This window comes from Mustela erminea, chromosome 13 (assembly GCF_009829155.1).
Source record: "Mustela erminea isolate mMusErm1 chromosome 13, mMusErm1.Pri, whole genome shotgun sequence".
NCBI lineage: Eukaryota > Metazoa > Chordata > Mammalia > Carnivora > Mustelidae > Mustela > Mustela erminea.
In genome coordinates this window covers 76,446,045-76,460,315 of record NC_045626.1, presented here as the reverse complement: position 1 = coordinate 76,460,315, position 14,271 = coordinate 76,446,045, and the positions used below count along the sequence as shown (strand labels likewise).

Genomic DNA, 14,271 nt, shown 5'->3' with positions numbered 1-14,271 from the left:
TTTTTTTTAAATTCATCAATTCACTCCATCTTTACAATCACCTCGTTTTACAGATGAGGGGACTAAGGTTCAAGGAGGGGATGTGACTTGCCAAGCTCACACCTAGAGTAGACAGGAAATACTCCCTGATGTTCCTGGCTCCATAAATTGTGTCCTCAACACAATAAAAAGAACTTGGGAGATAATAACATTTAGGTTATGTGGAGCACTTCCTCTCGAATTCTACTTTCTATAATGCTCATTCCAACCTTAGGAGGCTGAAGGTTGTTATCACCTCATTTACAGGTGAGGAAACCCAGATGCAGGAGGGAAGTGACTTGCCCAAGGCCACCCAGATGGGAAGGCGCTTGCTTTTTCTGTCCACATCCTAGGCAACTCCAGTCCTGCCTGGCTTCTTCCCCATGACTCATATCCTCCTGGGGGAAGTGAGGAAAAGCCGAGTCCATTCTCCCTCCCCTGAAGTTCAATTCTAGTTGCTTGCTGGGAGCCAGGGCCAGGAGACACCAGGGATTGGTTCCCAGGCTCTCTGGGTAGATCTGGTTCCCCTGCTGTCTGATGGCTAGAGGCCCTGGGTAAGGAAACTTGGCTTTGGGACCAGACCACCCACTTCTGAATCCAAGGGTTGGCAGTGGGTGCTGAGCAGAAGGCAGGACTAGCCTCCACCCCCTTTCTGTGTTTACCTTTTGAACTTTAATTGTGAGCTTATCTTGAAGGGAAAGAATATTCCATAAACTTAAAATAGGCAAGACTTAATTAATAGCATGCTTTGTTCTTCTGATCCTTATCTGTTCAGGAAGACACACCTCTTTTGGGTTTTGTGGGTCAAGGTGAAACTGCCTCTGGGGGCTTACCAGCAGCTGCTCCATTTTCTACTTTTGAACTCTGGTTCCCTTTGGTTTTTCCCCTCTCCTGTGTGTGGGAGGGGTTTTCCCAACTTTTTAGCCAAGACCTTTTCTATTTATTCAGTTGCCAGTATTATATGTTATAATTATTTCTTCTAATGTAATTAATAGCTACTGTGCACTGAGGACCTACTATGGGCCAGGCATTCTGTTAAGAGGTCCTATCACCCTAGTATGGTGCTTCTTCTAATTATTTCCATTGTACAGATGAGGCAACCAAGGAGAAATGACTTTCCTGAGGCCACATAGCTTTAAAACAGTAGAGCTAGGCTTCAAATCCAGGGCTATATGCCCCCAAACACCCATGACTAATATTTATTGAGCATTTAACTATGGACTTCCGGGGCCCACCAAGCTAGCTTGTAAAGCATGTTCCTTTTGTTTTTCTTGTTTAAAACATGTCTTCTTAGTTTTCATAATTATACAAGCTATGTACAATTATTCTATCCATTTCACAGATGAGGAAACTGAGGCTCAAAGAGGTGAATTAATTTACCCGAAGTCACACAGTATTTAATGGCAGAGCTGTGATTTGTACCAAGTGGTATCTGAGAGGTAGCCTGGTTCAGAGGCTTAGTACTAGATGAGAAACAACAACAACAACAACAACAAAAAACAAACAGATTTTGACCCTCACTGTGTGGGCAAGTCACCTAACCCTTCTGAAATTTAGCTTTGCATCTGCAAAATGCTGGACATTATTTTCCCAACTTCTTTTGGTGGTTGTGAGAATAAGTGGGTGGGAACTAATGGTTATACAGAAAATGTCTATCAGGGCCCGGGTTCACAGGCGTTTTAGAAGAGAGGTGATTACAGAGAAAAGGAGTAACAGATCTAGTTGGGAAGCCACTGAGAAAGGAACTGAACTCAGTTCTGTCTGACTCCAAAATCTCAGTTCCTGTCCCTCCATGGAGGGCAAGTTCTCCATCCTGAGAGGGTACTTCAAGTAAATTATTAAAATAACTTTAGGTAAATTCTGTCTCTATAGATCTACCTATTCTGAACATTTTATATAAGTTCAGTAATACAGTTTGTGGCCTTTTATGTTTAGCTTCTTTCATTCAGTGTAATGTTTTCAAGGTTCACCCATGTTGTAAGTATGTTAGTATTTCATTACTTTTTCTGGTTCAACAATAATTTATTGTATAGGTAGACCACATTTTGTTTATCCATTCATCAGTTGATGGGCTCTTGGGTTGCTTCCACTTTTGCTGCTATGAACATTCGTATACAAGTTTTTCTGTGGACACATGTTTTCATTTTTTGGGTGAAATGGAGTGAACTTTTGCTTGGTCAAAGGGTTTCATTACCTTCTATAAGCCTCAGATTGACCTTCAAAGTAGGAACTAACTACTTTTGCCGTTGAGCAAACTAAAACTCAGGTGTATTTCACTTGCCCAAGGCTACACAGTGAGTAAATGGTGGAGCAGGGCTTGGAACCCAGGCCATCTAACTCAGATTCCATGCTTATCATGCCTCTGGGTCTCTGAACTTGTGTTTTACTAAAGAGGTAGTATAATCCATCAGCTACTGAGTCTCAAAAAACTGGGCCAGGCTCCTCTGTCCACAGGTAACCCAGCCAGGAATGGAATCTGAGGAGCCCAACCGAGGATTAGCTAAGTATCTTATTCATCTTGTGGGGTGACCAAGGATCTGGGGAACAGAGAGGAGGCCCAAGGTTAGGTCTTTTGAAGCATCCCCAAAGATTTAATCCATTTTTGTGATAGTTTCTCCTGGACGAGGCTGGCTTAAGAATAAAATAAACATGAGCTCCTGGAGGTAGTATGTGGCTAGAACATGGGCTCTGCAGGTCAACTGCCTGGGAGGGAGGAAGCCCCCATCACCTCTTTGTACCTGTGACCCCCATTAATGCCATACCCTGCTCTGAGGGCTAGTCAAGTACTGACTTACCAGGTTCCCCCAAAGAGTCTTGAGAATGGGGAGTAGGATAAGACATCCTAGTACAGGACTCCAGAGGTGCCTTGAGGAGTGAAACATGTCTGTGGCAGGAACCCAGTCCAGATCCTTGCTGGATACAGGGAGGAAGTGGAACCAAGAAGGGATACCCCAAAAGTTACTCCTGTAGGATCTGACCCTAGGGGCTGGGGAAGGAATTATGGGGCACTTAAATCCCTCACTGGTACTCTCCATTTTGATATCGCATTTTGTTCCTTTTTGTTCTAACTAAATAATTGAGCAGTGGGTGGTTCAAAGTCTGCAATTCTCACTCAGGACCATGGGTGTTTTGTTCGCTGCCGCACAAAACTCATTGCCTGGCACGTAGTAGGTAAGGCTGTCCCAGAAAATGCAAAAATCCCAGTTAAATTTGGATTTTAAACAAAATACGAATTATTTTTTTATTTATGTCCTGCTTGTTCATCTAAAATTCAAACTGAACTGCACTTCCTGTATTTTATCTGTTAAATCTGCCAAGCATAGTAGTAGGATCGCGAAAAGTGTTTGCAGAATTTGCCCTGGCTGTGCCCTAAACTTGTGGTGTGACCGTTTGGCCAGCGCTGCGACCCTCTCTGGGCCTCGCTTTCTCTGTCTGAAAAGGGGGGAGTTCGGACAGCGACCACAGTGCAGGGATCGCCAATGCAGCAAAGTGCTGGGTGAACTGCCAAAGAGCAGAGAAGGAGCTCCGGTGGAGCATACATCTCCGGACTGCGCACCGCGCACGACTCCCAACAGCAAGGCGGGGGAAGCCCCGATCCCGCCCCTGAGTCGCTGGGGCGGGCACGAGGCTGTCGCCATGGATACATTGGTAGCCTGGAGAGCCCCTCCCCCACAAGGCCACGCATTTCCGCTGCGTTGGAGCCTTCTGATTGGACGGCCTCCTGGACGCTACCACCGGCCCTGAGCCCGCTAAGGGGTGGGGGCAGGGTGTTGTCCTCGTGGGACCTGTGCCCTGAAGACCTGTGCTTGTGGCCTCTCTCTCTAGGGAGGATGGGTTTTCTGCCTCACAGGGAGAAAAAGACCGAGGCTCAGGTCGGAAGAGTGTCCACTGCTACTCCTACTAGAGCTTATGTTCATTCCTCTCCCTGAGAAAGGAAGAGGGGGCGGAAAAGTCGGCAACGCCCCCTCCGGAGCCCATTCGGTCCCAAGATCTGGAGCACCGGAAGTGTTGGCGACGTGTCAGTGCGCCCTACTCTAAACCTTCCCTCCCAGGCCACCTTTCCTATTCAGCTGCGGGATTCCGGGGCCGCCTGGGCGCTGCACCCCGCCACTTCCGCATTGAACCGCCGCTTCAACCGAACTCCCAACCTCTGCGCGCGCTCTCTCTCGAGCCTGATGGTTGGGCCGGCGCCTGGGAGTAGCCACGCCCTTCCCCTCGCCTGGCAGCCAATGGACGGGCGTTTCCCGGCGGGGTGATGGGTAATTAATGAGGGTCGGGCGCTGATTGGCTGCAGGATCGTGGCCGGGGGCTGGGCGACGGGGTAGGTTGTTCCTGAGGTGGGAGGCGGCACCCGTGGCTGAGAAGGAGGCCCGAGAGCGACATGTCCCCGGCGGCTGAGACAGAGCGGCTCGTGGCGCTGTCTTTCTGAGTCGGGGCGGCCTGGCGGCCGGCTGAGGACGAGGGTCGGCGGAGGCTGCCCTCGCTGTGGTGGCCGCCATGCTGGGGGCCCGGGCGGTTGAGGGAGCCGCCGTGGCGCTCCTGCGACTGCTACTGCTCCTGCTGCTGCCGGCGCTCCCGGGGCCGGGGCTCGGTGTGGTCGGCTCGGCGGGGGCCGGGCTCCCCGAGAGCGTCATTTGGGCCGTCAACGCGGGCGGCGAGGCGCATGTGGACGTGCACGGGATCCACTTCCGCAAGGACCCTTTGGAAGGCCGGGTGGGCCGAGGTGAGAGCCCCTCAGCCGAGCCGTGGGATCAGGGCCTGCCGTGCTGGGCGCAGCCGGCTGAGGGCTGCGGGCCCTGAGCTCCTTCCTCGACCCTGGGGCCACGTCTCTGGAGCCAAGTCTCTCTGCAGTTTGCTCAGGGACCCGGTCCGAGCTCAGAGCCTGGCGCTGACTCGAAGCTGCGAAGAACGATTGAGGCAGAGTTGGCGAGAAGTTATATTTGGACCTCACATCCTGCATTTTCTTAACCCCTCACTTCCACCCGATCTGGGAAAGTAAAGTCGAGGGCGGCCTCCTGCTACCTCGAGGCCTCACGGGTTGTCGGTTATCGGAGTCCCAGGCTGGGATGGTTTTGCTCTCCTATCAAGACGGTTCCTGGTAGATTCCTGCCATCCCAGAAACCAGCCACTTTCCTTACCCCTTCTGCAGGAGCGGGGCTTGATCCTTAGCCTAGAAAAGAATCTTCGAAGAGGATGGGCCAGGAGAGTTTGATTGTAGTCTCCTCCGCGCCCCCCTCCCCTTTAGAGCTGGGAATCTGTGTGCTTAAAGGTGGAAGTTGAGGCCCCTCTGAGGCTGATTAAGTGTGTCAACCAGTCCGCCAGTGTAAGATCTTGAGTATTGTGTCCCACAGTGTGTAGATCTTGTCCTGAGCGGCCTTGAAAGGTAGGATTTCAGTATATGGGAAAAATGATTTTGACTCAACTGAGGAGCAACAGCAGTTTTTAGAGAGCTGCGCTGTTCTCAAAGCTAGTGTAAGAATAGCCGGCGGAGCTGGTTAAAAATGCAAATTCTGGGCCTGATAGATTAAACCCACGTTTCTGCACCAGGAGCTTTTGATGTTGGTCATCCCCAGACAGACTTTGGGAAAAAATCTGCCCTAGACTCTGTATCTTCTGTAAATGGGATTGGACTACAGTTTAAGAGGGAAGCTCCTTGCTTCGTGTGTTGGAAGGAGATTTATGTTGTATGCTGGGTTCAGAGGCTGCCAGATTGGCAGTACGCCATCTCCAGAAAACCAAGAGATAGACTTTCTCTCATTCTTTCCACGATGCCCAGATTTGGCTCTTGCTTTTAGGAAAGGGTTTAACTTCGTTCTTCCAAGATAATTGCAGTGTCCTGGAGTTTGTTCTGTTAGTGAGTTTATTGCTTCCATACATGTGAGAGTGTTGGGACACAGGGCTGTTTTCTGAAGTTCTATGTTTGTCTTGGAATTTAGTTAGCCCTGGCATGTAGGTCTGAGTAGCCTGGGTTCAGCTGAGTCAGGACTCCAATCTTTAGCAAGCTGTAACAGCAGCCAAAGCCAGACTTCACAGAAGCAGGTCATTACTATCTCCATCCTGGACCCTTCCTCTTTCTTCATGGGTGTGGGCAGGGAGGAAGGAGCCCTTGAGGAAACTCGAGACCGTTTGTGGACTTTGCCTCTTGAGATAGCAGTGGTGAGGACAGCGTGCAGATGGTTTCTTTCACTTAACAGATACCAGGCTTCACGTAGGTTACATTATCCTGTTGGGTTTATTGTGTGGAGGAAAAAGCTGAGAATACAGCTTATATATAAAGCTGGTGCCCAGCTTCTCTTACTTGGAAATCTTGGTTTTAATTTGCTGGTGTAGGTGATTTTGGGGGTGGGAAGGGGGATGTGCTGTTGCTGGTCAGCATTCAGTGAGGCTAGGCTCTACATTCTTGAGGTTATTGGTTCATGGTTGCAGTCTTTGGAGTTTATTGTAGCAGGTAAAATTACGCGAGACCTACCCAAGCCCATGTGTACCGGAGCCCTATCTTGGACCCCGGCCTTTGGGGCACTCTAAAAACAGAGAGGTCCCTTGCTCCACTCCATCAGAGTATGGCAAACGTGGACCGTGAATTGTAGCAGTAGGAAAGGATAGACAAGGAGTAGAGGCTCGTCGTCAGCTGCAGCTTGGACCAGCCTATTGCAACGTTGTACTTACTGGGTTCCTGAGAGTAATTTTTGGTGGCCTTAGATCTGGGCCTGAAATGTGATTCAGCTTTCACTCTCAGGAGGCAGCTAATTTGTTTCTGTGCTAAGGAGTTGGCACCACCAAGGAAGGGTAGCTGTTCACTCTGCCTTCCCTTCTCTGGCACTGGTTAGGAGGGGTGTGCCACGTTCTTGGAGACCCTTGCTTCATGCGGCTTTTTACACTGGTTGCAGGAGGAACTGCTGTTTTATTTCCTTTACCACATGCCTGTGGTATTGCTTCTAGCGTGCTGAAGAAAGTTCATTTTATGTTGACTGAATTCAGGTATTTGTTGCCAAGTTAATCCAGATAAGGGTTTGGCCTGCTTTTGAACTTGGTGTTTCTCTGTAGTGTCTTTGTAGTTCAGCATTCTTGTAACTGTGAGTGGCCTAGGGCACCTAGTGGCTTTTGCTTTCATAGACACTCCATAATGTTTATTCAATTTCATTCTGCCTTGAGGATAGCTAGTGCTCATCGGAGATACTTATAGCCTGGGAAAGGCTTTTTCAACTTGTGTGCTTCACCAGATGGGAGTACCACTATGCTTCGGCAGTGCTCAACTTGGGTTTTTTGGCATGCTGAACGTTCTAGGTTCTTTTCAACTTGCTCATTCTGGGTTCCTCCTGAGTGAGGAGGAAAAGACTTCATTATTTGGCCTGAGAGCATAGAACTTGGCTTGGTTTTAGGAGAGGCTGTTTCCTCTTCATAGAAAGATACCTGCTGGTCATTTGTATGACCTTGAAAAACATGATTTACCTCTGTGGGCTTTGTTTTCTTTTTTTAGTATAACTTACCATTGTTTTAGAAGTCAGTGGCCCCCATCTGAAAACTGTCCTTTGGGTTAAAGTGTCTCTCTTCTGTGCTTGATGACCTTTTACATGAAGTTACAGCTAGGGGACATCATAGTTCCAGAGGAGTAAAAGGGTGGCTTAGAGCATGAGCCCAATAGATTACTAATTCAGCAAGCCTAAGGAAGACCCTTTGCTGGGCAACCTTCCTTTTGGCTGGGGAGGGATCTGGCTTTGGGGAGAATGGAACTTAAAAGTGGATGAGAGAGTCACTGCTCCTTCTGATTTGCTCAAGGCTTGGGATTTGTTTAGAATTCTCTCCCTATACTGTCACCTAAGAGGCAGGCTTCATCTGCAGTGCCCTCCAAGTAGCAGAATTTCATAGGTAGAGAATTCAGATTGGTGGTATGCCCCATTTTACAGGTGATAAAAGACCTGGAGAAAATAATTTTGTTCCAGATCACATCATAGGCGGCAGAGCCAGAATTCAGATCCAGGCCTGTCTTACAGGAAAACAGGCTGAATTTTTCAAGCAGCCTGGCTCCTCCATTGTCCTGAACTAAGCAGCAGCAGACAAAATGTAGGCCCTTTGGCCTCCTTCCTTTCTGGTTAACTGGCTGAATTCTATTGGGCCAGTTTCAGCAGTATGGTGATTATGTACACTTCACTGTATTTTAGAGAAATCTGTTTAGCTGTGAATACATAAAGTCTAAGGAAGAAAGAAAAATGTCCTTTTTGCCGCTGTGTCTCTTGGGACTTAGGCAAATGCAACTTTACATGTGGCAGATCTCCTGGGAAAGCGATTTGGATTTTAAAGGGAAAATATTTAAAGGTAATTCCATGATTGTTAAGTAGTTTTTACTCACATGGCTGAGTTTTCTTAGTTGTGAGACTAAGGCTGTTACAGATTACATTACTGTCAGTTTTTCACTTTTTCCACTCGGCAGGAAAAAAAAGATTCCCCACACATGCACAACATTTTGTGTGTATCTAAAAAACAAATCTGGTTAATGTTCAAATTTGTAGAAATCATGATTCTCATGGAAGAAGGAAATTCTTAGAACTCAAGTGGAAGAGAAATAGCAGTTTTTTAATCTTTATGGGTTTGTGCCCTTGTGTAATGGTTTGAACCTGGGAAAGAGCTGAGGCATGTTGGCAGTGCATCCTTTGCAGTGCTTCTTAGCACCCTTCTTTGATTTCTTGAGAAGAAGTAAGAAGGAAAAAGTCTGAAGACAAAAGTGCAAGGAGTTTCCTGTTGCATTGTCTCATCAGGTCCATCTGATGTCATGGCTAACTGTTCACTTACAGGAACTAACAGTTATGTTTATTTTTTTGAGGGCTTGACCTTAGTCACTGGCTCTTTTAGTTACTCTTTTACCTCCCTTGGAGATAAAAGATCCCCTTGGAGTTTTGGTGGTTCAGAAAATAAAACTCCAGGGATGACTGCTCATGGACATCTCCCAAAGGATCTAGGTGCCAAATGTCTTCAGAGTCCCTGTGTGAGACTGGAAGGTGGTCTTGAAATCTTAATTCCAGGCTGGAGGAGAGACTGAGCCTGTACCAATATCACTGCAAAGTCTGTAGTTGGAAAGTAGATTTATGGAGCACTGGAAAGCCTCATTGTGCTTACATGATAAAGGAATCAGAGAAGCTACTTTTGGAAGGAGGAAGCATAACTGTTCATCTCTGGGGCTGGAGTATGGTTGGTGTCTTATGTTTGAGGAAAGACCCCAGTCTACTTTGTTATGGGGCAGGAGACTGACCCAGGGTATGTAACTTTTTACCTTTTTTTTTTTTAGTGTAAACTCTATCCCCAAAATGGGGCTTGAATATTCATGACTCTGAGATCAAGAGCTGCATGCTCTACCAGCTGCGCCACCCAGGCGTTTTTTTTTAACTTTTACCCTGCAATAAGCCTTGTCAGTTTGTGAAATGGGAAAGGTGGCTCCCCAAGGACTTCGGCATCTTAGGCCAAAGGTGCCATTGGACCTTGGCAGATTTTTTTCTTGCTAGGCTGGCTCTAGCCCTGTGCAGAGAATAGCGTGGCTTCACTGGTCCGCAGGTACCTCCTTTGTTGTTGTTTGTTCGTTCAGCAAATCATACTGGTTCCTGCTTATGTGCCAGCCACCTTGTTAGGTGCTGGGGACACAATAGGAACTTTGTTCCTTCAAAAGTTTTAACTTAAACCAAAGGTTTAACTGGAGGAATGTGCAAGAGAGAATAGGTGACATTGAGTATTTTTGAGTTTGTGAGAAGTTAGGTACTTACACGTAAAGGAAATTAACATCACACCCTTCTTTTTATGAGCATGTTTTTCTTTACCAGCCTTGGAACTCTGTGAATGAAAATTATAAAAAGCGGCTAACCTTGTATCTTACTTACAGTAAAAACAATGCAGAAATGACTTTCCTAACATAAACTGTTTTAGACTCTTGCGCTTCTCTGAATTGAAAAAAAAAAAAAACTTAATCGTCTTGCAGAGTTCTTGGTCATCCCCCCTGTTTTATGAGGTTTCTCTGAAGCTCCTGTTTTCAGGGAGTCAGGAGCTGTAGCTATCGCCTGTAGTTTTCCTGTCACTCTGTGCAGTTGAGGAAAGTCATTTTAATAGGTTTTTTAAAAGTTCTGCTCTGAGGGTTAGGGAGCTGTTGGGATTATTAGTGTTTGGTTTCTTTCACTTTATTCTTCCTTGGTAGTGGCTCTCTGATTCTTGCCTTTGTGTCCGGTCTCTTTAGAGCTAGGCAGAGAAGGGGTGGTCCTTTACCCTGGGAGGGTTACTAGCATTGCCCTGGGAATGGCAGTTCTGGGGTCTCTGCTCTTTTTGTGTGCCTTGCCTCTGATGTGGTCTCTCTTTGTTTTTTGTCCCCAGCCTCTGACTATGGTATGAAACTGCCAATCCTGCGTTCCAACCCGGAGGACCAGATCCTGTATCAAACAGAGCGGTACAATGAGGAGACTTTTGGCTATGAAGTGCCCGTTAAAGAAGAGGGGGACTACGTGCTGGTGTTGAAATTTGCTGAGGTCTACTTTGCACAGTCCCAGCAGAAGGTGAGGCCTGGTCAGTGGGACATTGCCACTCTTGGATAGTCCCCTGCTATGGGCCAGAGAATGTAAGAGCCTCCCCAGAAGGGAGGAACAGGTGAGCTTTGAGGAAAAGCTGGATTCCTTCTGCCCCTAGAGAAGCAATGTCCCATAGCTCACAAGGCTGCATTTGCCCTGGGGGTTGGTGACAGAGGCAATGCCAGAATCTTACTATTTTTGGCAATTTTTTTTTTTTTTTTAAGATTTTATTTATTTATTTGACAGACAGAGATCACAAGTAGGCAGAGAGGCAGGCAGAGAGAGAGGGGGAAGCAGGCTCCCTGCTGAGCAGAGAGCCCGATGCGGGGCTCGATCCCAGGACCCTGGGATCATGACCTGAGCCGAAAGCAGAGGCTTTAACCACTGAGCCACCCAGGCGCCCCCTATTTTTGGCAATTAACCAATCCCGATTGTCCTTCTCGATTGTTAGCTCCTTCTTGATTTTAGCCTAATTTTTTTCCTGTCTCTTCTTGTGAATTTCCTTCTGTTCATGTCGAGCTTTTTTTTTTATATTCTTCGTTCCCTAAGGCCAGTATGAGATCTGGACAGTGAAAGAACATGGCTTTGATTTAGCTCATGTAAAGAAATCTGTACCCTTGACTGTGTCCAGCCCTGTCATTTAAAAAATTATTTCTGAACTTGAAGCCCGGGCAGGTATATGATGTCCAGCTGCTAAAGGGGTATGAAGCTAATGGTTTTGACATTGTCTCTCTTTTTTTTTAATCATGGGAGGTATTTGATGTGCGATTGAATGGCCATGTCGTGGTGAAGGACTTGGATATCTTTGATCGTGTTGGGCACAGCACAGCTCATGATGAAATCATCCCTATGAGCATCAGAAAGGGGAAGCTGAGTGTCCAAGGGGAGGTGTCCACCTTCACAGGGAAACTTTACATCGAGTTTGTTAAGGTAATGTCTTCCCTCTGCCCTCCGGCTGAGTAAATGTTTAAAAGGAATGGGTGCAGGGGAATGTTTATTGCCGTGTGGTGCTGACCATAGTTTCCCGTTTCCTAGGGGTACTATGATAATCCGAAAGTTTGTGCACTCTACATCATGGCTGGGACAGTGGATGGTAAGTGGCATTTTAACCTTTAACCTTCTTTTTCCCTTGGGGTGAAGGATATAGTTGAGGAAACCCTTGGGGAAATAATTTAGCTGATCACTCTTGAGAGAACACTTAAAGCCAAACTGTGGGGAGTTTGGGTGGGGATGAAGTGCAGCGTGGTGCTGGCCATAAGCTTTGGAGTAAGCTCTGTTGTTTAAATTTTAATGTTCCCACTTAATCAGGTCTTTGGTTTTGGACAAATTCCTTTAACTTCACTGTAAATTTGGCCTAATAATGGTACCTATTAGTGTGCACTGACCCTTGTAGTCTTTTGGAATTGCCTAAAACTTGTCCTTAGTCTCTTTGACCTCTATTTCCTGGGGGGCAAAAAGGGAAAAGGAGGTGTCCTTTTGCGTCTTGGTATGTTCTGAGAGTCCAGAATTGCTGGACTGCACTAGACAGGAGTTCAATTACCAATGTCTCCTGGTCCTTGGGACCAAGCCTTAGGGTGTATCGCTTTCTCAGCGTTGTGATGATCCTGCCCGCCAGCTTCTCAGGCTGGTTTTTTGCAGGGAAAGCTTGTGTCTTAGTGACTTTTCTCCTCCATTCCGCCTCTGTACGTTTTCCCAGCTCTTCCTGAATGCACCAGGGAGCTCATCCTGTTGTCTTGATGTGTCCCCAGATGCGGCGTTCTGACATCTAGGCAGATGTCCTGCCACAAAGACAGATTTGTAGCTTGAGTCCCTGAGGAGGAGGCAGAGCAGAGGGGTAGTGTGTGCTGACAACCCAAGGCTTTGTGGCTCAGCCTTTCCTCAGTTGCTGGGGAATGTGGGATTGTGGAGGCTGCAGGAGGGATTTGAAAAGGTTAAGTTTTGGGTGTCGGGTCATTGTCTCTGTTCAGTCTGATTCTCCCGTGGTTCTGAAAATATAGGACAGGAAGGGGAGATAGCGAGCCTCCCTGGGCATAGGGCTTTTACTGTGCTTTAGTTAAATCTAAAGAAGAGTACTGTTTGCAGCAATCTGCTATTCTCTCTAGGCCAGCAGCTATTTCTGCTACTTCTCTTTTTTCCTGTGGACCCCGCTTAGGTCACATCATCTCTTCATTGTGGCTCATTTATGGCTCTTAAGGGTCTCACTTAAATGCTGTGGGTCTTACCTAACAGGTGTCTGTTTTCTTGTGTCAGATGTACCAAAGCTGCAGCCTCATCCAGGACTGGAGAAGAAAGAGGAGGAAGAGGAAGAAGAAGAATACGATGAAGGGTCTAATCTCAAAAGACAGACCAATAAGAACCGGGTGCAGTCAGGCCCCCGCACACCCAACCCCTATGCCTCAGACAACAGCAGCCTCATGTTTCCCATCCTGGTGGCCTTCGGAGTCTTCATTCCAACCCTTTTCTGCCTCTGCCGGTTGTGAGAACAAATACCATCCTGAACTGGGTGGAGGGGTGAGGGAAAGAAACCAAACATACTGGTTTTGGTTTCTGTATTTTTTCACAGTGATTAACAAAACAAACAAAAAACACATACAAAAATTAAAGGAGAAAAAAAGAGGCAGAGTGGGTAGAGAGCAGCCCTCATCCACCACTGGTCCCAGCCCTGCTTCAGTCCTTGTGCTCTCTTTGTGGCTGGCCCCAGCCGTCTCTTTCCTCTCCAGGGTACTTAGGGTAAAGTGGATCCTACACGTTCAAGGATCCTAGTCTGCACACCTAGTGGAAAGGACTCTGAACCCAGAGCAGACACGGTTCCTTTTTTTTAGATTAGAAATTAACAGCAGGGAAATGTCATCTTATTACCTGAGAAGACCAGCACTGGGAGTTGGGTATGTTCTGAAGTGATGTCTAGATAAGTTTTCAGATGTCCTGGGATTGAAAGTGTGTGTGCTTTGTGTACGTGTGAAGGTGTATAATTTGTATGATAAAGACGAAAACAGAGGGGGATTAAAGAAAACAAGAAAGAAAAGTAGATACTCCCTTACTTGGAAGCCTTTCTGGTTTCAGCCCAATGATGGTTCCACCTTCAGTGTTTGCGCTTTGTCATTGCCTGTCTCCTGACATGTGCCAGTTAGAGGACTGTCTGGTATCCAAGACGATTAGTTTATGTCAGGTCCTCAAGTTGCCTCTGACTTGTTACCACAACAAATCATTTTGATTTCAGTGCCTGCTGGGGACTTGATTTCCTCTCATTTTTCACCCCCTTAATCTGGCTCATTTGAAATCTCTCTCAGTCATCCCGCTAAGTTAATGCCAAGAAGGGAAGGAGACATGGGGATCTGAGGTTCCCTTTGCTTGAATGTCTTATCCTCTACCGTCTCACCTTGTTGGTACCTCCCTCCCTGGATCTCTGAGCCAGCAGCCAGGAGGACCTGACCCAGCAGTTCTTTTACTGGCCCCTCTGTAGGGTCTTGCTGCCAGGGGACAGGGATGCTTTCCAGCCTGCAGCAACAGAACACTTGACCTTAATAGTCTTTTCTGGTCTTTGGATTAGAAAAGGCTTACGTTAGCATAACTTAAGAGCCACCTCAGAGACTTGAACCCTACTAAGTGACTGACCACTGTTTAGAGTGTCTAGTACCTGATGTACATTTATTCCCATCTTGTGTCTGTGGCACAAGTCAACCAGTTTTGATTCATGCCCAGGGCTGTCCCACAG

General features: G+C 47.1%; 1 protein-coding gene across 1 annotated transcript; it reads left to right on the top strand.

Annotated features, from left to right (window-relative positions):
- The first annotated feature begins 4,332 nt into the window (after positions 1-4,332).
- Positions 4,333-13,137, top strand: MLEC (malectin). Its single transcript, XM_032309083.1, has 5 exons — positions 4,333-4,741; positions 10,366-10,544; positions 11,310-11,486; positions 11,592-11,649; positions 12,807-13,137. Exons 1-5 carry the CDS (start codon positions 4,516-4,518, stop codon positions 13,034-13,036), a joined length of 870 nt encoding a protein of 289 aa, XP_032164974.1. The 5' UTR covers positions 4,333-4,515; the 3' UTR covers positions 13,037-13,137.
- Positions 13,138-14,271: the final 1,134 nt, after the last annotated feature.

Coding starts and splice junctions, on each gene's coding strand:
- MLEC (XM_032309083.1), top strand. CDS start 4,516: ATGCTGGGGGCCCGGGCGGTTGAGGGAGCCGCCGTGGCGCTCCTGCGA. Junction 4,742..10,365: donor GGAAGGCCGGGTGGGCCGAG/GTGAGAGCCCCT, acceptor TTTTGTCCCCAG/CCTCTGACTATGGTATGAAA. Junction 10,545..11,309: donor TTGCACAGTCCCAGCAGAAG/GTGAGGCCTGGT, acceptor TAATCATGGGAG/GTATTTGATGTGCGATTGAA.